Source organism: Diabrotica undecimpunctata, chromosome 1, assembly GCF_040954645.1.
Source record: "Diabrotica undecimpunctata isolate CICGRU chromosome 1, icDiaUnde3, whole genome shotgun sequence".
Taxonomy (NCBI): Eukaryota; Metazoa; Arthropoda; class Insecta; order Coleoptera; family Chrysomelidae; genus Diabrotica; species Diabrotica undecimpunctata.
In genome coordinates this window covers 189,382,008-189,407,944 of record NC_092803.1, presented here as the reverse complement: position 1 = coordinate 189,407,944, position 25,937 = coordinate 189,382,008, and the positions used below count along the sequence as shown (strand labels likewise).

The following is a 25,937-nucleotide window of genomic DNA, read 5'->3' as shown; positions in this document are numbered from 1 at the left end:
AAACAGTCTTCTACTGGAAGATAAGTTGTTAAAGGTGTTGTATTATTGTAATTATTATACAAAACAAAATTATTGTATTTAATAATGTATTATTTGTAATTCAATTTAAAACTGGTCTATAATAAGACTGTATGATTTAGACATTTATTTAATTTTGTTTATAATTGAGAATGTTATGCGAATATGTAGTTTATACATACATATTATTATACTACGCTCAATTGAACGAAACCTAGGTCAATAACAAATATCTAGATAAAAATGTCGGCAACGGGATACCGTAAGTCACATGAGGCAATCAAATTGTTTAAAATTAATTTTATACAGTGGCCAAACAGCTGAGAACTGTAAACTATCACATACAGTTATCAAAAACACGACGAAGTAATCTACAGGGAGAACATAACTAATTTTTCTTTAACCTTCATCGGACTGACCGGATCCCAACTCACTATTTGTTACTATTACTTCACAGATTTTAACTTTTAATCAGCAATCTTCCATCTATCTGTAGTTTATATATTTTATTGATAAAAAATTATGCATATAAGAATATTTAACGGTTAGATTAAATTTAAACTTCAGTTTTATAATTTGGAGTCTCTTAATACCCCGGTCGGCCTTTTATTTCATATAAAATGCATTCTAATAAACTTGTAATAATGCGGGAATCCCATACATTTTATGGATTAGTACCGACCTATCGTTTTATGTAAGGGTTTTGCATGTTTAAATGGGGAATTCCCCGAGCTGCGAAATAATATATATTGAATTGAGTTCCAGTGTCAGTTGGTGTCTTGTCGTATTTGTGCATAGTGCATAAAATTCTGATCATGAGTCAGTTTTCAGGTAGAGCACCATTCCGAATTTATATGAATATGAAGAGCAAACCTGACAAGTAAGGATTAAAGATATGGGCCCTTATGGACTGCAGTACTTCTTTTATTGTAAATATGCAAATTTTTAAATCTATTAATTTTAAGGAAAACAGGGTACTAAGACGGAAACAGCTAAAGGCCAAAGAGTTGTCCTAGACTGGATAGATCATTTGGAAGGAGGGTTTAGAATAACAACTGACAATTTTTTTACGAGTTTACAATTTGCGGATAAGTTATGTGAGAAGAATATAACTCTATGTGGAACTCTTCGAAAAAATAAAACGTTTATTCCAAGTAAGCTTCTACCAGCATCATATAAAACAGATTACTCAAGTATGTTTGCTTTTAGAAAACATCGAACGTTAGTTTCGTTGGACGAAGCGAATTATTGAATGGCGATCAAGAGCAAGCACGAGAAGTAGAGGTAGACCTCAAACCAGATTAGACTGATGACATCAAGCGAATGGCTGGCCACGAATGGATACAAAAAACAACAAACCGAAATGATTGGACATACCTAAGGGAGGCTTACATCCGACGATGGATGGAATAAGTCAAAAATATCTCACCTTGAAAAATAATAAAAAGAAAAACGAAGATAAAAACACCGTTCTCTTAAACAAAAAAATAACATATATTACTAAAATTTCGGGAGCAACGGCGGAGAACATAAATTGGAAAAAAATTAACTTTAAAACTAGCTGTTTTATCTTGTTATTTCACCTTCGTGCTTAGACGATTGGCCCACCTCTTTCAGGGATGTTCTACGCTTCTACATCCTAACAGCGATTTAGGTTTAGCAATTCTTATCACTCTTTATTTTTCCATTTTGTTAATGTCTTCATGCTACTTATTTTTTTAACACAGTTGAAATTAACGAGGGGACTCCAATCATTTTACCATCAACTATATATAGCTTATATTCTCCCTTTAATTTTGGAAACTCTGTACAAGTTTTACCCATTTTAATTCATAGCCAACCTACCTACATATTCCCGCCATAATATTAAGTATAAACAGAATTCTACTGTTGAGTATGGCACATGTATATAAAAATATTTAATTCTAATATCACAAGAAAGTTATTTATAACGATGTTATTTGTCTAAAACCTAATTTAAATCTTCAGGTCCCGTACGTTAATGATTTAACGTTTCTAATAACATATTTTTAATATTTTGATCACAGTCTTCCTTTTCCCATGAGTTTATTTTATTTAAAACCGTAGGGGGATCATATCGAGCCATACATTTGAAAAAATGTAACGCTGCTTCCTAAAAATAAAAATATTATTTTATTACATGGATAAAACTGAATATAATGGTACAATGAATAAATGTATAAAACATTTATATTAAAAATACACTTACCTGAAGCGCCTTGGGTTGTTTATCACTTAAATAAAGTCTGAAACAATCCATGGTTTTATGCACGTGTTCATCGGCAACATCCAAATATATTAACACTGTTGCCAATTTTGTTAGAACTATTTGTTGAAATTTGTAGCTTTGTGAGTATCGGTATTGGGATCCTCTATCTTTCAGATAACTGTCCTTCGATAGTTCATTCATAAATATTAGAATTTTTGGAAGAACGTCCCTAAAAAGATAGAAATTAACTAGGTAATGAGTTTGACTGAAAACATAGAGTAACAATGGTATCATCATAAATGCTTTAAAAATGGTGAATTTTTCATATTTTTCAAGCGTTTAGCTTATTTAATAGTTATCTCAATAATTCCAAAATAATACTCACTTTGTAGCTCTCATTCTTATAAATTCCTTTGAAACTCTTGCTAGTACCATTAAAAGTTTGAAGCTAAGAGTCATAATTATTGGAAAACGAGTCTCGGTAAATCTGCTGATCAAAGGAGACCAAATTTGATGCACTATGGGCAAAAGATCATCTTCATAATCTTTAATAATTTCAATTCCATCTGTTAAAATGTCTAATACTAATATTTTGCGTGAATGCACTGACGAGGGAAGAAAATTTAGTGAATGTTTTAGTATCGATATGGTTATCTTTATCCTTGTCGGTGGATCTGGCTTTTTGTACTCTTCAACTTAAAATGAAATATATTATATTAATAAAAGGTTTTGCTCTGCAACAGTTTGTAAATAATATACCTAGCATGCTCATAAAAACTTATTAAACTTGTTAAATGTCGTTGAACTGAATCTTTCGGACTTCCGGATACTTGATTTTGTAAGAGCTAAAGATATTTTCGGTCATTCAAATTCCGTTCAATAAAAATACAGACCAACCACATGCTTTCTCAGAAATCCAGTCCAAACGTTAAATTATCTAGGATACTGTTCCGCTGAAGAGTTCAAGAATAGAAAATAAAGAAATTGCTAAAAATGGAAAACGACGACATATGCAAAGAAAATGGACAACGAATACTGGATGTTAAAACGTGAAAGGAATAAATAAAAAAACAAGTGATGAGACCTAAAGTACCCCTGTGATGAGACCTTCTTCTTCTTGATGTGCCTATCCATGATGTTGGCGATCATCATGGCAATCTTTATCTTATCTGCAGCATCGCGGAAAAGCTGCACAGATGTTGTATTGAACCAGATTCTGATGAGACCTAAAGAGATCTAAATACGTATAAGCGGCTTGCCGCTGCCCTGTATCGAAACACTAATACCGTCATTATGTTTTATTTCTTTACTCTGTTTGGAGTACCAGAAACTGAATTCACTACGAATTTTGATCATGATGAACGGCAGGTGGAATGCATATTTTAGACTCCCTTGCCGAGTAATTCATCAAGCTGTTTACTTTGCAAGTTGTAGAAGGCACAGTGGTAAAAATTTGAATTCAGTTTCGCCAGGTAGAAATCGTTTGATTTCTCTTGTTCTTATTAGATGGCGTTGTTACGTAAATAGTTATTTCGATAATTATTGGTCTACGACGGGATAGATTTTTTTTCGATTCAGAGCAGTGGCATATACTTCTCTGATAGGACCTAAAGAGGTCAAAATACGTATAAGCAGCTTGCCGCTGTCCTGTATCGAAACAAAAATCTAATACCGTCATTATATTTAAAAAAAACAAGTATTTCTAAAACCCTGCACAGACGGCACTGGTACTGGAGTAGGTAGTAAAACAAAGGCGAAAGAATAAGGGACTCACTACATAAACGAGTACAAAGACAAAAGCAAAAACATAAAACAAAAACTATAAAAACTAAAACCATAAGATGACTGGAACGCAGCCGATCAAATAATGCTTCTGTCATGAAAGATTACAGTTGCTAAACGATATATTTACCTTCTTCCACTTCCTCAGTATTCATATTTAACTGCTCGTCTTTTTTGAGTCTATCCTCCTCGTACATCTCTTCGGCGGTTTTGCCCATAATCTCATCTGAGAAATTATCTTCAACTTTATCAGCGCCCGTCACTTTGAAGTCCTCGATTTCTTTCATTTTTTCTGCTTTGGGCTTGATATCTTCTTCTATTATTTCAACTGGCCACCATTTCTTTATTACTTGGATGGTGACTTTAAATACTTGGAGGTATAAATTGATGTTTATGCCAAACTCATTGAAACTATCGATCACCTAAAAATAAAATATTGATAAATAGAAGTGTGTATAGCAGCATATTTATACCGGACAAAATACAATGACACAATAACCCTTTTGGTCCAACTGTACTCGTCCGAGTACAGCAGCAAAAATGGCCTAGTAGTGTTACTTGCAAAAGAATGGTACTCCATGTATATGTCAGATTCTATTAGGAAGTGTTCTACTAGATTTTCACAAATTATACCCTAGATGGCGCTCCCCTTCCTAACCTTTGCCGCAGTAATTAGAAGCTAACCTCCATATTTCTGTTGGATCATTCAAGTGTTTGCTATTTTGTGATTTTGATACTATTTATCGTTTTTTTAACTTTTATTGTTGGAAGGGTAAGTACTGGCAATGTTTATTTATACAGTGTAAGAATTTTTTATTATTGTTGTTTTTATGTTACAAAATAGACATGTAGTCTAGTCGTCAGAGGACTTCAAAAATGATGCAAAAAAGTTTACCACTTTTACCCGCGGTCTTCCCCCTAAGACTCCCCTCGTAGGGGGGCAAAAACGCAAAAAAAAACGATTTACCAAGAATCTGTACGTCGTACAGAAAAAAATGTTCCAAATAAAAAATGTAGCTGAGATAATTTTAAATAAAAATGGTTATTAGAACTTTTTATGTAGAACGAACCGTCCTCTCAGAAACAACGTTTGAAGCGACCGTCGATTTTGAATGTCAGTTACGAGCACGAAATCAATGTTCAATAAAATTTGTATTCGCTCGACGGTAAAAATTTTATATCTTTTGATCCAAGAGTTTTATCGACAAAAATCGAAAGTGTGCAGCTTTCGCATGCAGTTTTTGTATTTTGTCGCAAATACAAACTTTTAGGTTGTACCCAAAAAAAAAACAAAGGTTATTACGGAATACCAAAAAATTGAGGGACATACCCTATACAAAACTAACGTGACACTGCAATGCACTAAATACTTATGTAATAAAAGTTATTCATTAAATTAGGTGTATTTCTTTGATTCCCCAGATAGAAAACATTCTGCGATTGTATCTATGTCCAATGTAGAACTTACATTGGACTCCAGTCGGCAGTGAGTCAATCATTAAACTTTAACACTTATTTCATCTCTGTTTAGCTGCCTGGTATCTCCCGAAATGAGACATATTATTAGTAGTAGTAGTACTACACTTTAATATGGATTTTCCCATTTTTCTGGACCTCATACGTCATATCTTTACGAACGTTACCTGGAATTGAAGTCATGACAAAATTCAGTCTCTCGCCGGCATAAGTAGAAACTTCCTAAAGTAGTTTTTTATTTAGGCATTGCGTAACTCGCCGCTTTGAGAATCAGCAGTTAATGTTAAACTCTCAATAGGCTGAACTGAGATCAAACGATCAGCTGCCAATTCTAATCAGACTCCAAAGTGTTAGAAACGCAAAAAGATTGTGAATCATTTTCGGTTATGATCTACACTTCTACAGGATGAATTAAAAATGCTACAGTATGACTCAAGATAGAAACTTATTCTTGTTCTTACGATGCCTATCCGTTCCGGATGTTGGCGATCAACATAGCTATCCTAACTTTGCTTGCTGCTATTCTGAATAGTCCGGTTGTCGATGTATTAAACCACTTTCTCAGGTTTTGAAGCCAAGATATTCTTCTTCTCCCCGATCCTCTCTTTCCAAATACCGTGCCCTGAAGAATGAGTTGCAACAAGCCGTATCTCCGTTCATTCCTCATAACATGGCCAAGATATTCTAGTTTGCGCTCTTTAATGGTGTTAATAATCTCGCATTCCTTGCCTATTTTACGTAGGACCTCAACATTAGTCACACGATCCACCCATGAAATTCTTAAAATAAGTCTGTAACACCACATCTCGAATGCCTCGAGTTTTCTTAAAGAAGCTTCGGAAAGTGTCCAGGCCTCTACTCCGTATAATAACGCAGAAAATACATAGCATCTAATGAGAGAGATTTTGGTAGCAAGTGGTAAATCGTGACTTCTGAAAAGAGACTTCATCATTATGAACGCCGATCTCGCTTTTCCTATGCGTTGTTTATTTCACTGGAGTGATCCCATTGGCCGTTAATGTTGGTACCAAGGTATGTGTAGCTGTCCACTCTGTCAATTGGATGTTGGTTAACCAAAAGCTGTGTATTTAATATTTCGCGCTTACTGACTACCATGTACTTTGTTTTCTTCGTATTAAGATCAAGTCCGTGTTCTCTACTTATATCTGATATACGCGACATTATTCTTTGCAAACCGTCCTGACTATTCGCAAAAACTACTGTGTCGTCGGCATATCTAATGTTGTTTAGACGTATTCCGTTGACTAATACGCCTTCTTGTAGTTCGCCTAGCGCTTGCTCGAAGATATATTCAGAGTATATATTAAATAACACCGGGGAGAGAATGCATCCTTGCCTCACTCCTCTATCTATGGAGACTGCCTCTGTCAATTGGTCATCCACTTTAATATTGGCTGTGTGGTTGTAATATAAATTATAGATGATTCTTAAGTCCCTATCATCTAACCCCACTTCTTTCAAGATGTTTATAAGTTTATCATGCTTTACTCTATCAAATGCTTTTTTGTAGTCGATAAAACAAGTATACACATCACAGTTAACATCCCTGCATCACTTGGACAGCGAATAAAGCCTCTCGGGTGCCTAAGGAATCGCGGAATCCAAACTGCGTCATGATACTTGTTCTTCGCATTTTTTATATATTCATATAAACTTATGGGGATATATAATTAAGGAAGCCGACCCCCTACAGGACAAAGGTAAAATGCAGCATTTGTGGAAATGCGAAATATACCATGAAGAATGCTATTCCAGTCAAAAACAAACAATTAATATAATCAACATATATTAACAGGATGATTTTTCCAGAGTTAGAAATTACATGTATCTTTTGTGTATTTAATAAGGTATTTCTATTTCTTATGCTGTGAATAAAAGATATAGCAATATTAGTTTTACGTCTAAATATTATATAAGTTAATATTTATAATTTTCTAATTTAAAAAAGTTCTACATTCAAACGTTAGTTGGATCGTCAGCTTCCGTAAGGAAACTACTTTGATTTTGATTTTTGAGTAAATTAAAGATTGTCTTACTAAAACAAACTAATACTTACAGTGTTTATAATATATTTCAGATGTTCTAAAACGTCTGCAGTACAATACTGTAACAGAACTGTCAAAACTGCTAAAGCATGTTCTCTGTTCTCACAAGGCTTCAGTTTTCTTTCAATGTGATACGTCAGATAATCTATATTTGAAGTAATCAGATCATTGAAGTCAGAATACCCACAAGCTGATGTTATGTCGTGTAAAGTTTTTAGTCCAGCAATTCTGATATATTCATATGAACTACCTAAAAATGTCAAATAGATATTGAAAATGTTGAAACAAATAGTGCCTTCGAGCATATAGTGTATAAGTGTTCTAAGTTTACTTCTTAGTAATCTAGTTCACACGTACGGTAGATACTGGCTGTCGACGAAAATACATAATGTCGAAAGAAAATTTTATTCTTAAAAAGGACTTAGGACTAAAGGTCCTAACAATCCTCAGGAGGAAAGGAAGATCCCCAAAATTGTAAAACAATTGGGAAAAAAGCTATAGACCATTGAAAAGGCCCAAAGAAAAATCTGTTTAGAACGGACAGGCATAAGTTGGGGTCACTGTAGTGAATATGCTTTTGTGGCACGCAGAATATGCCAAAAACATCGAAACGAATAAAAAGAAAAATCAACTCAATCCTAGAAAACGGAATTTTTCTTGAGTAGACATAGAAGTACATAAGGTGATACTCTCTAACGTTTTGGAGTTAGTTTAACGATAGTGACGTTTGTTGAAAATTGAATTAGGAAGTACCATAAAATAAATAATAATTTGATAATTCTTGTATGTTGTAGAAGTTAAATAAAGTTTAGTGTGTTTAATTATAATTTATTTTCCATAAACCGACATTTCTTTTGTTTACTGTACATTATGTGAACTATGCCGACAAATAACTGAAGGATCGAAAAATATTTGTAAACTTGTAAATAAAAAAGGAGAAACTACAACAAATAAGGAAGATATTTTAAAAATTGCTCAAGATTTTTTAGTCAGAATTGTATAAGCGAGAAGAACTTCCAGATCCTGATCAAAATCAAATACCAAAAGTTCAAAATGTAGGCTTAGAAGACATCCCAGATATCACAACAGAGGAATTAAAATCAGCTCTCTCGGAGATGAAAAACAATAACTCACCTGGAGAAGATGGGATAGTCATTGAACAAATCAAAGAAGGAGGAGGAACGTTAGTAAATGTGTTGAAAAAGATGTTCAATACTTGTTTGACAAGAGGCACAACCCCCTCTCAGTGGCATAATGCAATAATAACCATAATGCACAAAAAAGGTGACATTTCAGACCTAAAGAACTACAGACCTATTAGTTTGCTCCCCCATGCATACAAACTATTTATGAAGATAATAACAAAACGGCTTGTGAACAAACTGGATAGTTACCAACCTTGTGAACAGGCTGGGTTCCGCTCCAGATACGGAACAAATGATCATCTACAAGTTATAAAAACGCTAATAGAAAAGTGTACAGAGTATAACAAGCCTATCTTACTTATATTTGTAGATTATGAAAAGGCGTTTGATACTATACATCATCATAAAATGCTTCGAGCATTGGCTGACTGCCGCATTGACTACCGATATATCGCCTTGATTAAAAGTATTTACGAAACTGGTACAGCTTGTGTCCGCCTTCATAAAGATACCAAGAAGTTTCGAATAGAACGTGGAATTAGACAGGGTGATACTATCTCTCCTAAATTGTTTACAGCTGTTCTTGAATATATGTTTAAGCAAATCGTTTTAATATCTCATAGAATTGATAAAGCTACAAAAATACTGCACACGCTCTATAAAGTGTCAAAAACAATTGGTCTTAAAATTAACACCTCAAAGACAAAATTTATGACCAACCTTGTAGTCAGCGGTAAAATTCTGATTGAGAGCCATAGCATCGACCAAGTAATAGCTTACAAATATCTAGGGCATGAGATTCGCTTAGGCCGAGATAATCAGGCAACTGAAATACAAAGAAGGATAGGTCTCACATGGGATGCCTTTGGTAGATTGAATAATATTTTTAAGTCTATTATTCCAGTTTGTTTAAAAAGAAAGGTTTTTAACCAGTGCATTTTACCGGTTCTTACATATGGTGCAGAAACACTGACTCTGACAAAAAGAACAATAGATAAAATAAGAGTTACACAACGCGCTATGGAAAGATCAATATTAGGTATTACCATCAGAGATAAAGTACCAAACCTAGAAATAAGAAGAACTGGAGTCACAGATGCAGTTGAAAAAATAGCCATGGCTAAATCGGCTTGGGCCGGACATGTTGCCAGATTAACAGATGATAGATGGACCAGGAAGATTCTGGAATGGCGACCAAGGCAAGAGGCATATCGAAGCAGAGGACGACCACCGACTAGATGGACGGATGATATCAAGCGCATCACCACAAACTGGATGCAAGAAGCTCAAGATAGAAATAGGTGGAACATTATACGGAAGGCCTACGTTCAGCAGTGGACAAATATAGGCTAATTGATGATGATGATGTGAACTAAAATGGCGAACAGAAAGATTTTTAGGGCAATAAACTATGTAACGTTAAACAATGAATTTTTTTTATGATTTTACATTCGTATTAATATTGATTATGATTTAAATAAAAAATGATGCGCGGATCAAGATCGATAGTTACAACTTTAACACAGTTAATATCACCATGGAGTAGTGGCGTTAAATACATTAACAACTTTTAATGAACCTACCTGTTTTTTCTAAAACAACATATAAAATCTTTAACATAAACTGATGAAAGCGTTGCTTTAACACTAAGGCAATTTTTCCTATGCCTTCCGTTAATAGGCACACTTGAATGATATTCTGCAACACATCGTTCCGGTTAACGTCATCGTTAACCTCCAAAGGGACTTGATAATACTTGCTATCAACATACGTTTCCAAAATATTGGCCATTATGTCCATCCCCTCTTTGTCGTTAGTTAGTCCTACAATAGAAAAATAATTATCTGTAATAACAATTACATTTATATTTATTTTTGACGTTTCGATTTACAATGCGAAAATCGTTTTCAAAAAATTATTATATGAAGAAATTATGTCAACCTGTATATGATTTGATGATTAATTATGTTCTTAGGAAGTTAATTGTAAGTGATATATCTATTAACCCATTAATGTTGGTATATTCTTATTGCTGACATCTTGTAGTATTAGTAACCAGAGACGGCTACATTTTTTCTTCATTAAGAAAGACGGGAGCTGATGCTTCGATTTTTCGTTATGTTTCTTCATGATTATTGATGCATCTTTGCATTGTACTATGTGCTGATTGTCCCAAGCATGCTTACAAATCTCGTATCTGTCGAAGTCTGTGTTTTTGATGTCTGAATTATGCACATTTATCCTAACACTTAGTGGTCTTGACGTTTCTCCCACATAAAAATTGTTGCATTAACAAGGTATTTTATAAATGCAGTTCTTTGATCTCCCTTGTGTGTTGTTTGATTTGGTTTTGGACATAATAGATCTGTGTGTTAGTTGTTTTGAATGTTATTGTGATTTGTATTTATTTCCTATCCTATTTAATTTTTCTGATAAATCTGTTACATATTATGGTATTGTTACCATCTTCAAAACTCTTCTTGTGAGCATTTCTGGATTGCTCTGGTGTTATGTTGTTTCTTTTCTTCAGTCTTATGTTAGCAGGTTTTTTCTTCCTGAAATGCTTTGAGTTCCTCTTTACTTATCCATAAAAATATTACCAACTGAAAAAGGTAACGCAACTTTAGTTATTGACAAAATTCAATACCAGGAGAAAATCCAAGAATTATACCTATAACAATTTTCAATTAAAGGTGACTCAACTACAAATTGAACTGAGAGCTAACGGCAACCATGTTAAATGTCAGAAGTAAATTCTTACCGGCACTGACCGGGGTCATTTTTATTGTGTATGCTTCGTCAATGTGGATAAGTGAAAAGTAAGAATGTTCCATAAAATTTGCCCCCGTAACAAAATACCTTCTGTATACCGGTGCGATTCGCGAGTGAATAGTTTAACAAGTTCGTTGAATACTTTGAAACATCAGTAAACTTATCAACACTTCGCTGTTCTATATATTTACGTCCTTGAACATAGTGGGAATGGAAGAAATAGTTAATTCGTTCGGATTCTTTTCACCATCAAGCATACATATCTGCATAGGGGTGGTGTGTTCTGTTTCTAGTGATTGTGACTTGGTTTTATATTTATTAAATATACGTTATTATGTTTATTAACTTTAAAATAGTTTTTGAACAACAGACAAATAGCAGAATAATATGATTGATGTATATATTTTTTAAAGCATTAAGATGGATGCCGTAGGGGGTCCAAGTAATGTACAAAGAAAGCAGAAGTTCATGTTGGTAGAAGAAAAGCAGATTGTCTATAGAGGGTATGAAAATTTAAAAAATACACTTCGTAAAGTGGAAGCTGTAGCTCAAAAAAAGGTGACTGGGATTGTGCAAGCTTCAAAACTGTCGTACAAGATAATGGAGAATGATCTTATTCCAAAAATGAGCAAAGAGACGATAAGGATAATAATAAAAGAAAATTTAAAATTTATATATGCCAAACGATCCAGTAAATCTGTCTTAACAGAAAGAGAAGATTTAGAGTCATGGCGACGAAGATATCTTCGATCTATTAGAGGGGTTCGCTCTGCCCACAAAAAGAGACACATCAAAGACATGGTTAAGGCTGAGCTTATAAGTGTCATTAGACAGATATCGCCAGCATGTGGTAGATACAAGAGCTCGTGCTAAGGTCATCACCATTTTGAGACTTCCTCCTTACCATTGCGAGTTAAACCCGATAGAATTATTCTGGGGTTAAATCAAGGGTTACGTAGCTCGTGGAAATGTGACATATAAAATATTTGATTTCCAACGTTTGTTATAACTCGCAATGGAACGGATACCAAAAGAAGATTGGGCTAATACCGTAGCCGATGTGATCAAGAATGTGGAGATTGGACGGGACGGAAGACACTGTTTTCGACAAAATAATAATAAACTTAAGTGTGACTGGGGATTCCTATTCGAACGAGTCGTTGGATTCCGAATCTTCACAAGCACAACTTAGGTAATCTTTGTTTTGTAGTTCTCCTTCTATATAAATGGAATATAGTATTTATTTTGCAAAGTTTTCTGTTTTTTGAAGTACTGTATTAGGCATTCTATAATAACAATAAAATTTTACTTTATTTTGTTGGACAAATGTAAGATACCTGTCAAAACACACATGATAATTGAATAATTATATCGATCTTAGATTTAATTTTAACGTATTTACTTATGTGCTTCACGTGCGATGTTGCCAATGAATCACTTTCAATTGAAAATTATTATAGTCAAATCATTGGAGAATAAAATATACAATATGCCCAACAAAAACGACTTTTTGCTTCAATATGTGATAAGGATTCACCATTTCACTTCTAAATCAAATCGGCAGTAAGTTGAGTGGACAATAGCTATTAAAAACCTTTAAAAGCAACTAAGAAACTAAGGGGGAAGAAGTTCTTCTCTTTTATGAAAGGAATAATATATATTGGTAAAACCAAAGCTAGAAAATAATGGAGGAATGTAATAAGGGAAGCCGATCTCGCATATGTATAAAGCAAACAGATTAATGATGTTTATAAATGTGCTAGCTGAATTCTTACCAAGAGATTGTAAAATACCACAAAAATAGTAGTAAAAACCAAACATATTTTACCTGATATAACTTCGTTTAGTATAAATATCGCTTCTTTCCTATTGACTTCGTTATACATAATAACATCTAGTAAAAAATCGCTAACCAGTCTAAAAGTACCGTATTTTCCTAACAAGCTGCACAGTTTTTGAACCTGGTACCGTGTGGTAATCTTCTGAAAGTGGGTAAATTGCTTCCAGGGTTGATTTGGTGCCTGTTCACAATGTAGATCTAAAAAAAATTAAATATTAAGATAATGTTTTGTAATTGATACTCAGTCCTTGGGGCAACTGTAGGAATAGTCTAAAACCTAAAATAGGAACATAAATAATTTATTAAACTCACAGAAAAATATTGCCAATTTTATATTTTCGGTCTTTATTTTAAACTTCTGTTAAGTTTACTTGACTGTTTCACGAGCTTTTCAATGTATTACAGACAAATGGATATTTAGATGACGTTTAAACCCTTTAATACTCGCGTAGTGTTTTGTTTAGTAGTAGTGTGTATGACAACGCATCGGCGCTGTATGCGAAGCGTTATTTAGCCGCTAAAAGCATTCCAGTGCTCGAACACCGCCGTACTCGCCTGATTTAGCACCCTGTGACTTTTTTCTGTTTCCGAAGATCAAGTCTGCCTTAAAAGGAATCCGGTTCGAGTCGATGGAAGACGTGAAGCGAAAAACGGCGAAGCTCCTAAAAGCTCTAACGAAAGAAGATTTCCAGCATTGCTTTGACCAATGGAAAAAACGAATGGAACGGTGTGTGGCGAGGGAAGGGCAATATATTGAAGGAGAGCATTCGATTATAGAATAATTTTTAAAATAAAACTCTTTTTCATAAGCAGTTTCGTTATTTAATAGCCAGACCTAGCACCCTCAATCTTGACCTAATTACTAACTTACCTAAATAATAAAACTTACCTAACTGTAAACCTATGGTATTTTTACAGAAAAAACTAAATACCGGACTAATCTTCTGCAGTCTGTATAACGAACTTCCCAAGAATACCTGAAGTTTTATGATACAACAATGCTCACAAGCGACGGAAGCGCAGTTTGATAATATGTATGTACTTGGGGTACACGCCTTGGATACGAGCTGCCAAGACCAGCATCGCAGTGGTCGACCAAATCAGGTGACGACTCCAGAAACGGTGAAGTCCTATAAATTTGGACATGAGAAAGCTGCGTACAAGATAAGCTCCGCGTTGTTCACACTCGAGCAAAAATAGTGTGGTGAGCAGTAACGAAGCAGAATTTCTGCGCCGTTTCATAACCATGGACGAAATATAGGTCAAGAACAGCCAAAACAATGGAATCAAATGGGAGAATCGGCTCCGAAGAAGGCGAAAACCGCTTCTTTTGAGCGAAGAAATCAAGCAATAACTGCCTCATTTAGCTAAGAAGAAAGTGTTATTTCATCAAGAGGCACTAGCTCATAGATCCGTTATTGACACGTTTTGTTTAGCTATTCATATATATTGATTATGCCGGTCAAAAACCTTCAATGGGCGGTTTTCTTTGCTTACAGAGAAAAGTGTTATTAATGGATTGTGCCTTTGCTGAATTATGGAAAAGAATTGATTTAGTTTCTTTTCATAAGGGTCTAAATTCACGTGTAGTGAAACGTTGAATACAAATTTCTTAAAAACCACATTGTCTAAACCATAAAAATAATACATCGAATTAAAAAATCCTCTATCTAAAAACATATTTTACCTTTGGTAGTATATTCTTCCACTAGACCAACATCACACTTTTCAAGTTCACATATATAAAGTAACGTTGTTAATAACGTGTCTAAATAATTGGCAGATAACAACACCTGTTGCAATTTATGTTTCCCGAACAAATTTAAATATCCTATAAGCAGGTTCAAAGACGCCAGTTGCTCGTTCTCATCTAAAACAAGGTGATGAAATCATTATATCGATGAGGTGTTAATGATGATCATGGTAGCGGTGATACTGGTGATAGTGAACTAACTCTACTTTCCTTGGTAAGTGTGTGCTTAGAGACCACTACATGTTCTTTTTAAAAAAATTTAACACATTTGTTATGTAGCTACACTACCTTATTACAAAAGTAAAGTTAGAAGACAGGATGGTTAAAATGGAAGAAGATGCGTAGGAGTTTGAATAAATAAAGTATAAAGGTGTGTCCAGACTGCGCAAATTGCTTCTTTTTTTTGCAGTGCCGTGTTCTGTCAAAGGTTGATGATTCATCATCATCATAAGTGGCTCGACAATCCGTTGTGGATTTTGGCCTGCTTACAAAGAAGTCGCCACTCTTGTCAATTCCTGGCGACTTCCCTTCATCTTCTAACCCTTAGAATATGTAGCTCTTCTTCCACATCGTCATCCATCTCCTTCGTGGTCGTCCTCTGCTTCTTATGCCATCTGGTTTTGAAAATGTTAATCTCGTCGTGTATTCGTGATCTAACATCCTAGCAATGTGTCCAGCTCATCTAAGTCTCTGCACTTTAACAAATTTCACAATATCTGGATCGGTGTATAACTAATATAGTTCAAAGCGGCCCCAAAAATCTTTCTAAGATTTTTTCTCTCAAAAGAACCAAGAGGTCTTTCATCTTTTTGAGATAAGGTCCACGTTTCAGCCCCATATATCAAAACTGGTCCTATTAAGGTCTTGTATATATTGAGCTTTACTGCGCGTTTTATATTTTTATTTTTTAAATGTTTCTGGAGATCGTGAACAGTTCTGTGAATGTTTTTGCTATTGCTATGCGTCTTTTTATTTCGTCGCTTGTCGTGTTTACTTGCGATCCAAGATATGTGAATTCTTTGGCTTGCTCAAAGGTATGGTTGTTAATTTGAATTTTCTGTTGGATATTTCGGGGGTTTTTAGAAACCAACATATATTTGGGGTTTCCTCGTTTACCACAAGTCCTAATCCACTTGCAGCGTCCGCAAGCCTTGTAAAACACTACACCCTGTCTCTCATACTTCTGTCCATTATAACTATATCGACAGCCTAAGTATTTTTATAAGCACTTTGTTATTGGCTATGGTTTTAATTTTCTTTTCGTTTATACTCCTTTTTTGACTTCGATGGAAGGGACCTCGGAAACGTCAAATTTTTCATGACCATGACACATAAACCGGTGGAATGGGTTATAGTTTTAAGTGCCGCTGTGGTTTATTCGCATTGGACTGCGATTTAAGAAGAAAAAGTCTAATGGGAGGATCAAATCATACAATCTCGGTGGCAATTTCACATCACCTCCATGTGAGATGATCAAGCCCTCAAATCGCTGTTGCACCTAATTCGGTATGAACTTACATACACTTTCTTTAACATGACCTCCTGTACATGTTCACGACATGACCTTCTGTAATAGTTTTTCTGTTTTATAAGAAATTTGAGGTTAACTCGTCGTTCCATTTGAACACACCGATTTTTTCGACAAGATTCTAATCGGAAGGACTTGAAAAGACGGTTGTCATATCGAGAGTGGTAAAATATAGTACATCATGATTTATAGTTTCTCGATCATAACCTTAAATGCTTTGTCCATATCAGTGGCATGAAATCTTAGCAACGACGTTTTTCTTTAGCTGCGACTACCATTGTCTTTTTGATTATTAATTACAATAGTTCATATTCGGGTTTTCCCGTTTAGAAATCTCCTTTATGTTCACATTTAGAAAAATTCCAACATTTTCAACATGAGAACATTAAAAATACATGTGCATTTAAGTGGTAATTTAAAAATATGTGCATTGCGTCGATCATCGGACGGAAAAGTGATTCGGAAATAATGGACGGAATAGTAAATAAGGTTTAGCATTGAGAAATATAGGTTTTGACAGGTATGTTCATTTAACGTGAGCACGACGTACTAGCACCTACTCGGATTTCGTAGAACAGTTATAGGGCGTCCAAATCATGCGTAATAAACACTTATGACCACAGAGTTCTTTATTGCGTCTGCTCAATACATCATAAGACCTGCTAGTACACCGCCCTCGCGATGAATGAACTTACCTGACTGTTGCAGTTGTTGTTGTAAAGAGCTGCAGACCTTTACGGACAGTTTTTAGGTATCAAATCGTTATAAATATAAGAAAGGAAAACTTAAGGTGTTGTTACAAGGAAATGCATATATAAAATATCAAGCCTTCGCATGTGTACAGATTGCTGTTTCTTCTACGTCCAACAATTTCATTACTAATACTAAAAACAACATGTTTCATACATATACATATTTTAAAAGTTCTATGTTTGTAATAAAAAAACAAGCAAAAGTAGTATAACTTTAAAAATCGTGCGGGGATTATTTGAAAAATACGGTGGAATTCAACAAGTGGTTACAAGCTGTCAAAAAAAAAAGAAAAATTAAATTTCTAACGTACGTGTTAAAATACAAATTTCACATTTGAGGTAATGAACTTTTCGATCCTAGATACAAGCTTTTGTCTATTTTTTCTTGAATACCTTCTGTCCTACTTCTTTTTCAGACACTTTTCAGACTTTATCAACGTTCGAATTAAGTTAAAAGTAATTCAATTAATAAAAAGAACTCTTAATCCGAGTGTGCCAAGAAGAGAAGTGTTCTAAGAGAAACACAACAAAATCAATCCAGATTTAAAAATTATCAGATTTAAAAACAAACATGACTTCTCCATATTTTATAAACCTACCCATACTGACACGACTATACACAATTCATCATCCCATCCCACACAGCATAAACTGGTTGCCTATCATAGCATGTTACATAGATTAACAGAAATTCCGATGTCAAAATACAACTTTGAGACAGAAATAAATATCATTAAGCAAATAGCAGTAAACAATGGATACAACGAACAAACAATTAATAAAATATTAAATCAAAAACTACACAAGAAAGCCCTGAAATTAGTATTTCCACCAGAGAAAAAACACAGTACCTTCTGCTCGATTACATACACAGGCACAAAAATAGCCAAACACATAAAAAAGAAAGGAATAACAACAGCTTTCAGAACAAATAACAACTTAGGCAAATAATATTAAACACAACAAGAGCCAAAATAAAAAGCACTTACACAGTGGTGTATACAAACTTAAATGTGGCGACTGCCCAAAAACTTACATCGGTCAAATTGGTAGAAATTTTAATAAATGAATAGGAGAACATAAAAGGGCTTTCAATAATAGAAAAAAAAAATTCTACATATCGAGGGGTTCGAGCGAAAACCCGATAACTAACAAAATCATTGTTCGGAGATAATCGCGATTAAAGATTTTCGTAACATTGAAGAGGCTTTAAAATCGTCATAGGAAGTTGTTTCAAATATTTGTTAAAGCCAAACAGTAGAGAATTTAATGTTTAGTTAGAATAATTTATTTTTAGTTTAACTTTTTAAAAGGTATTTACAAAAAAAAAATAAAACATAATTTTTATCGGGTTTTTCCTTGCTTGATTAGTACAACATTTGATTTTATTGGTTTTTATTTTTAATTTTGTTAATTATAAAATAAAAATGAACTGTATTTTATTCAAATAAAACAGATAATAATATACATTCTTTTTAGGAAATTAAAAGGTAATATCTTCTTCTTCCGTTTCTTCTCCCATCATTACGCCTGGAATTCGATCTAAGACATTATTCCCTGTTTTTAAACTTGATATCCAAGCATGCAGCTCTTCCGGAAAAATGTTTTCTTGGCACATCTTCATTAAATTCTTTTTTTTTGCTTCGCTTATTGGAACAGTACTTTTGTATAACTTTGGTAAATTACCCGGAGTTGGTAAGTCTAGGGTTGCTTTTTGGGATAAAATTTGTTTTTGCCTTTTAGACCGTAGAGTAGGAGTTTTTTTTGAATTCAAACCAATATCTTCTGATATGTTTAAACACTTTAATTCTTCTGAGAGATCGTAGTTGGGAAAAATGTTCCTTCTTTAACCTTTAATATATTTTAGTCTCTTGATTTTTAACCACTGCACAGTATTACCGTCAGAATCTACTGTTCTGTTTTGCAATATATTTGCTGCAAGTGACTTTAATTCTAAAAATTCATTAAATTTTATTTCTTTTACCTTGTATGGGCCTATATTATGTTTCACATTGTCTACTGTCTTCATTTTCTGTTTTCTTGCTGTTTGAAATATATTTTTCGTCATTCATGCAAGTTACATTTACATGTTTACTTGCAGATTCTATTGCCGAGTACATAGAATCCACTTCCATATAAGTATGTCCTGCTTCTAAGAACTTTTGTTCTATAATTTCCAATTGGTCGATATTTTGTACGATCCACAACAGTAGTACGGCTATAAATTGATTGCGGTTTTGACCGCTACAAGTATCTGAAAAAATTGTTACATGCTTAACCTCAGGTCTTAAGCATTCACTTAAATAGTAATACATACAAGTTCCGATTTCAGAACTACCCTGTTTGCCATTTATTTCATTCCAGCACAAGCAATATGCGTTATTGGGTAGCGGTGATTCCCAAATAGTAAGATTGTATACTACCAATTTTCTACGATAGCGTAATTGACTAATAGATCCTTTGGGTATTTGTAAAATTGCTTGTAAATCCAATGTTACAGACATAAATGTCTTGTCTTTATCTATTCTTTTAGCGGCCTGACAAATTTCGTTTCCTTTTCTATGGTCTTCGTAGATTATTTCAAGGTTTTTTCTCTGCTCTAGATCAGCCTTAGCATATTTGGCACAGATAAAACACTGGTCCTTTTTGGGCGCGAAAAAACTTAGATTATACTCTTCACAAAAAATAGATCGATATTTACGTAAAGCAATCGATTATTTTCGATGCAGTTATCTGGTACATTTTTTTGATATTTAGAGTGGGATCTAAGTATTTTCTAATGGTATCCTTTCGGGTATAATGAGATTCCATAACCGGAAAGGATTCAATATCACTTTTAACAAATTGAACATCTTCCGCCTTTGTTGTGTTAACTGGTTTCTGTTTTCCGCGATTGTCTTTTTTAGAATAGCAACCAGTAGAATCACTGTTAGCTACAGCATTTATTATAACATCTGGGGATATACACAGCGTTTTTGTAAAAAACTTTTGGCACACTGGAATCCGTTCGTTATTAGACTCCAGTAATTTCTACAGAGTTCATCACAATTCAACATCAAACTATACTTGTTAGAGAACTAAACGTCCGTAATCAAGTCCAGACATGAGTGAACTAATCAGAACTACCGACCCAAAAAGGTAAATCGTTGTACTTCGTCTAACCTAAAATTGATTTACTGGGTTTTCGCAGGACAAAAATGTGCTGAAATTTAATAAAGTGTCGTAGTATAAAATTCTTTATTGGATTTTCGCATGTCTATATTTTGTTAAAATTAACAGCTTTGTAATCTTCATATCCGATAAATGTATTTATATATTTTTAAAATCTTAACTTGTGAATTTCCTTTAAAAAGAAAGCAGTTAAGTTGTTCTAGCTTATTTTTCCTAGAACTGATTTTATATTTCAGACATTTATTATGAATTTCTATTTCCGATAAAATTAATTATCTGTTTTTAACTCAGAAATATTTCTAATAAAATTAGTAACTTTACACAGGAAAAAAAGATAAATGATTCTACAGGATTCTCATATTATAAATATATTTACTTCAAAGTATTTTTATCAGTAAAGTTATATATCGGGTTGGTGTTATTTAAAAATACGAGTTAACGGTTTTTACCATGTTTGGTTTTTATCAATTATTGTGCTTAAAAATGTTAATATCAATTTAAAAAATTGTTCAGTGATAAAAGACGTGTTTTTAATACAGAAGAAATAAAAATACCGGATTTCATAATTTTGTCATTTATCGGGTTTTCGCTCGAACCCCTCGATATGCACTTCACCTTCTAGATCATAATCATTTTTATGACGAATTTCAAATTCTTCACATTCAAAATAAAGGCTTTAAGCTATCCTTGTTAGAATCTATGGAAATTAGCAAATTAAAAAACACAGATATAATTCTGAATGACCAACTTGAGACAAACAGTTCTCCCCTCCTCAACCTATTTCATTAAAAGACTATAAAGTGTAAACGGATGCCAAAAATATATCACTTGAGAAAGGCAATCTGCCGAAACAGCTGTAGTGTTCAGATTTTATAATAAAAGTTGTGGAAGTTTTGAAAACAAAGTTTTCAAACAAAAGAAAACAAATTTGATTGCATTAGTTGACAAAATCTTTGCGCTATTCTTATAAAGTTTGGCGCACCTATACACCTAGCTGCACTTATTAAAAACTATATGAGTCTAACAGACCACACTAAGGTTAGTATTCAAATCGTTTTAAACCAGAAAGTTAAAACTCGACCTTTTTAAGGAGAAAATCCTACGTCTAACCTAGTGGGTGGCTGGATCCAACTTAAAATCCTTTTAACTACACTAATGGCAGCAACAGAGCAGGAAATGATAGATTTTTGCGAAGAGTGTTTGAAAGACTTATTTAAAATCCTTTATAAAAGGTATATATATATATATATATATATATATATATATATATATATATATATATATATATATATAAAATGTGCACTCGTAAGTGAATGGGATGTTTTCGGTCAATTTGGAGATAAAAAGACAAGAGTTGTGCTACTTTATCTATTTATTGAAGACGTTTCGCCTATTGTTCAATAAGCATCATCAGTTCATCTAAAAGAGTGTTATTAGCGATACATCTAATATGAAAAAACAATTAAGTAAATGATCTTACCTTTAAAAGATCTGTAGCATTACAATGTTGTTATTGCAAAGAAACATCAAAAAATTAATATAATAAATATAACAGCAAAAAATATAGAAACACAGAACGCTGGAAGAAAAAAAAAAAAAACTTATATAATATATATATATATATATATATATATATATATATATATATATATATATATATATATATAAAATCCTTTATAAAAGGTATATAATTATATACCTTTTATAAAGGATTTTAAATAAATGTTTTGTGATACATAGTATACAGCCAGCTGCAGGAACTTAGTTTCCTTGTGGATTTTGAAAGACTTGTTCCTTAAAAGTATTGATATTAACACTCACAGAGTGACATCAAAACAAAGTTAAACATCTTCAGATCACCTATTACATACATATTGTATACAGATTACCCTTATTCGACGTGTTGCAGTCAATATAAGATGTCAACAGTAGAGTTTTTATCTTTGTCAGGTTGATATTTTAATGTTCTGTACATATGCATAAAGATCTTGTTAATTATAGCTTTTGAAATGCTTAATTGTGATTAGTTAATATATATATGTTCATATACGAGAGAAGTTCTGAAAATTTTTGGTACCATACAATGTAATGTCATGTTAAAGGTCAATTATTATCTTCAAAAATGAGGAAACAACCAAAATAATTTAGAGAAAAACAAAAACTAACTGATGCTTTCTGCAAATTTACTCTAGCAGCAATTTTTCTTGATGATCTGTCAATTGTAGATACAGTTTGGTATGTTCAATTTTTTCTTTCGTAAGTTTGTTGTTAGTCAGTCCAAAGTATGTATATGAAGTGAATCATTCGGTTACATAACCCTATAGCACAAATACAAGTTTGTATTTATGACACTAGGTTTGCATCAAACAGTTTTTATGTTTCCAGGAACTATCCGACAAGGGATTTTGTGAGAAAACTCCCCATTTATTCATGACATTACAAAAACTCATATTCTCAAAGTATTTTAATAAATAATTTAAAAGAATAAAGATAAAAATGAGTAGTTTTTTAAAGAATTTACAGAATAGCCCTCGTACATCATAGGTGAAATTATATTTACCGATACTGTTAAACCTTCTTGGTAAAGAATTTATTTCGGTTATGAAACCTTCTTCTAGACCTTCTATAAACGCTTTTAGACTTTCAGATGAGAGAAGATTGGATAGACCACTCAATATTTCGGTGCTTTTTTTAGAAATTTCCTTATCGACATCTTCTGTAAGCGCAATTACTATCTCTATAAGATGACTAGAGGATAATGGCATTGTCCTACAAGATATAAAAAAAATGTTTAAATTTGTTAATTAGTAAGCAAAGCAAAGAAATACATTTTAAACATAATAATAACCAAAATTGTTTTGTTTATTTGCATTGGAAAGTATAGTTGATGCAAAACCTCTTGAACTTTGGAAATACGCATGTTCGAACAAAAGATGAATCCTAAAAATATTAACTATTTTAATTTCATATTGAATTGCGCGACAGAGTCGGATCTGCACATCGTGTAAAGCTCAATGAACTGCAACATTTTACTTTCAAATTCTGTAATTAAATACGATTATACAAAACAAAACCTATTAATATAACAGGTTATTCTTAGTATAGGTAACCCACTATTTACACATAAAAGATTATGTTATTTTCATACGGAGAAAACATTACTGTGTTTATGGAAAATATAATAATAAAACGCTGAAAACTTTATTTTCAAAACTTCCACAAAATTTATTATAATATCTTATCACTTCCTCCATTCTTTGGAGGTATTCCTTGACTAAAAAGAATGGAGGAGTTTAAGGGAGGCTTATGTCCAGCAGTGGACATGATAAATGAAGGCTGGATGATGATGATGATCACTACAGCTGTTTCGGCAGAATGCCTTTCTCAAGTAATCTGCTATTGGTATGTGTTTACACTTTATAGTTTTTAACTGAATAGATTGAGGAGGGGAGAACTGTTTGTCTCAAATTGGTTATTTAGAATTACGTCTGTATTTTTAATTTGCTAATTTCCATAGATTCTAATAAAGATAGCTTAAGGCCTCTATTTTGGATGTGAAGAATTTGAAACTCGTCATTAAAAGAATCATTATGATCCAGAAGGTGAAGTGTGTATGTAGAATCTGTTTTTCTATTATTGAAAGCCCTTTTATGTTCTGCTATCTGTTTATTAAAATTTCTACCAGTTTGACCGATGTAAGTTTTTGGGCAGTCGCCACATTTAAGTTTGTATACACCAATGTGTAAGTGCTTTTTACAAAGATTTCAGTGTTTTATTGTTATATAAAATGAATTAGTACAGGACTTCAGATTTAAGAAGTCAGTACAGGACTTTTGATCATCATTTACGGAAAATATTTACCATTTAAAAAAGTTACTATAGTTAACACTTAAGTCGATACAAATCGAATGAAAAATAATGACAGAAGATGTATCAATTTTCAAGATAGCAGATGAAACATTGTCATCATTAAGATTAATGAAATGTAAATTATAATGTAACATACTAAAAAATGTAAAATGAAATGAATGTAACTAAAACTATAAAATGCTCACCCTAAGCAATTGTTCATAATTATTTGGCACATGTTTAGAAGTTCCAAACGAACCTGTTTGTGAGGATAATGTGCCAATTTACGAAAATCCCTCACAAATATCTGCAACATTTGATCCGTCGATACATGAAACTTCTTGTTCAATATAGTAGCTTCAATATGTTCGGTAATTTCAGCATTGTTAGACCACTTTTTTATTGGTCTATCTTTTTCTTTACTATAGCTGTTTTTCATTGATCTGGCAAACTCTACAATGTTTGGTACACTTGAAATCTCATCATAGTTTTGCATAACGAGAGTCACTATTCTGCCCCATGTTTTGAGGGCTACCTACAACAAACAAACATAGCAATATATTATATTACACAATGTTGGGTGTAAAATTAACATATTTCCAGAAAAGTGAAAAGTATTTCAGTGAACTTTGTACCTTCTTCGAATTAAATAATGTTTCAAAGTTCAATAACTACAAATTTACAAACAATCATAAAAAAATACTTAACAACATTCTGTACGAAAAAAGTTTAAACAATTTAATGCTTCCTGAAATATTTTTGGACTTTTTTTGATGTGCGGAAATATACAAAGATGACAGTTTCCGACACGCGACGACTAATTGTCTATGAGCGAAACATGGAAACTCCAAGTTTATTCCACAAACTTCCAACGATTGGTCTTTCGATTTGTTTTTCGACATTGCAAAAGCCAAACTCAAGGGAAATTGGATAAATGCTTAAAATCAAATAGCCAGTTCCTTTCGAATTATCGGTATTTTCATCTTCTTTATAGTTTCCCTTGTTGATCGTTGCTTCAATGACATTATGCATTAGTTTTTTCACAGTGAGTTTTGTTCCATTGCACAGTCAAGGTTGATTAATGTTAGGCAACATAATGACAACTGATTCTAATTTGAATTGTAAATTGTTAGGTGGGAGTCCAGGCAATTCCAATTAATTGAAAAACTCTGTGGGATAGTTGACACTGTGTTGTGCTCACTATTGTTGTGTTTTATGTGCATGACCTCATTCAATTCTAAGCACATCATTTTCTATCACTCTAGAGCGCAATTATGACATGCCAATATGACTATTATCATTTTCTATGTCTCGTTGCTAATCAGTGAAGTTAGCACGTGACATAGCTCCCGCATAGTGAGTCAGGGAGGGCGTCTTGTTCTTGGCACTGTAATCTTAAAAAGTTCTCATGCACTAACTACCAAACTATGTTACTAATCATACTACAAAAAATGGTAAATAAATGGCGGTACTTTCATGAAGTCACAAAGGAAATTAATGACATATTTGTTTAGTATCAAATACTAATGATGCCTTTAGAAATTTTCTTCGAAAG

The 25,937-nt window shown here is 33.1% G+C and overlaps 1 protein-coding gene across 1 annotated transcript in view; it reads right to left on the bottom strand.

Moving 5' to 3' along the window:
* Positions 1-439: 439 nt before the first annotated feature.
* Tti1 (Telo2 interacting protein 1) overlaps positions 440-25,937 on the bottom strand; it is a 28,481-nt gene continuing 2,983 nt past the window's right edge. The window contains exons 5-14 of the mRNA XM_072520835.1: positions 24,589-24,917; positions 23,094-23,302; positions 15,017-15,199; positions 13,318-13,527; positions 10,301-10,540; positions 7,584-7,822; positions 4,161-4,452; positions 2,634-2,943; positions 2,249-2,477; positions 440-2,152 (exon numbers count right to left, since the gene is read on the bottom strand). Of these exons, the coding sequence (XP_072376936.1) occupies positions 2,018-2,152; positions 2,249-2,477; positions 2,634-2,943; positions 4,161-4,452; positions 7,584-7,822; positions 10,301-10,540; positions 13,318-13,527; positions 15,017-15,199; positions 23,094-23,302; positions 24,589-24,917 (2,376 nt within the window). The 3' untranslated portion in view covers positions 440-2,017. The remainder of the gene's footprint in view (positions 2,153-2,248; positions 2,478-2,633; positions 2,944-4,160; positions 4,453-7,583; positions 7,823-10,300; positions 10,541-13,317; positions 13,528-15,016; positions 15,200-23,093; positions 23,303-24,588; positions 24,918-25,937) is intronic.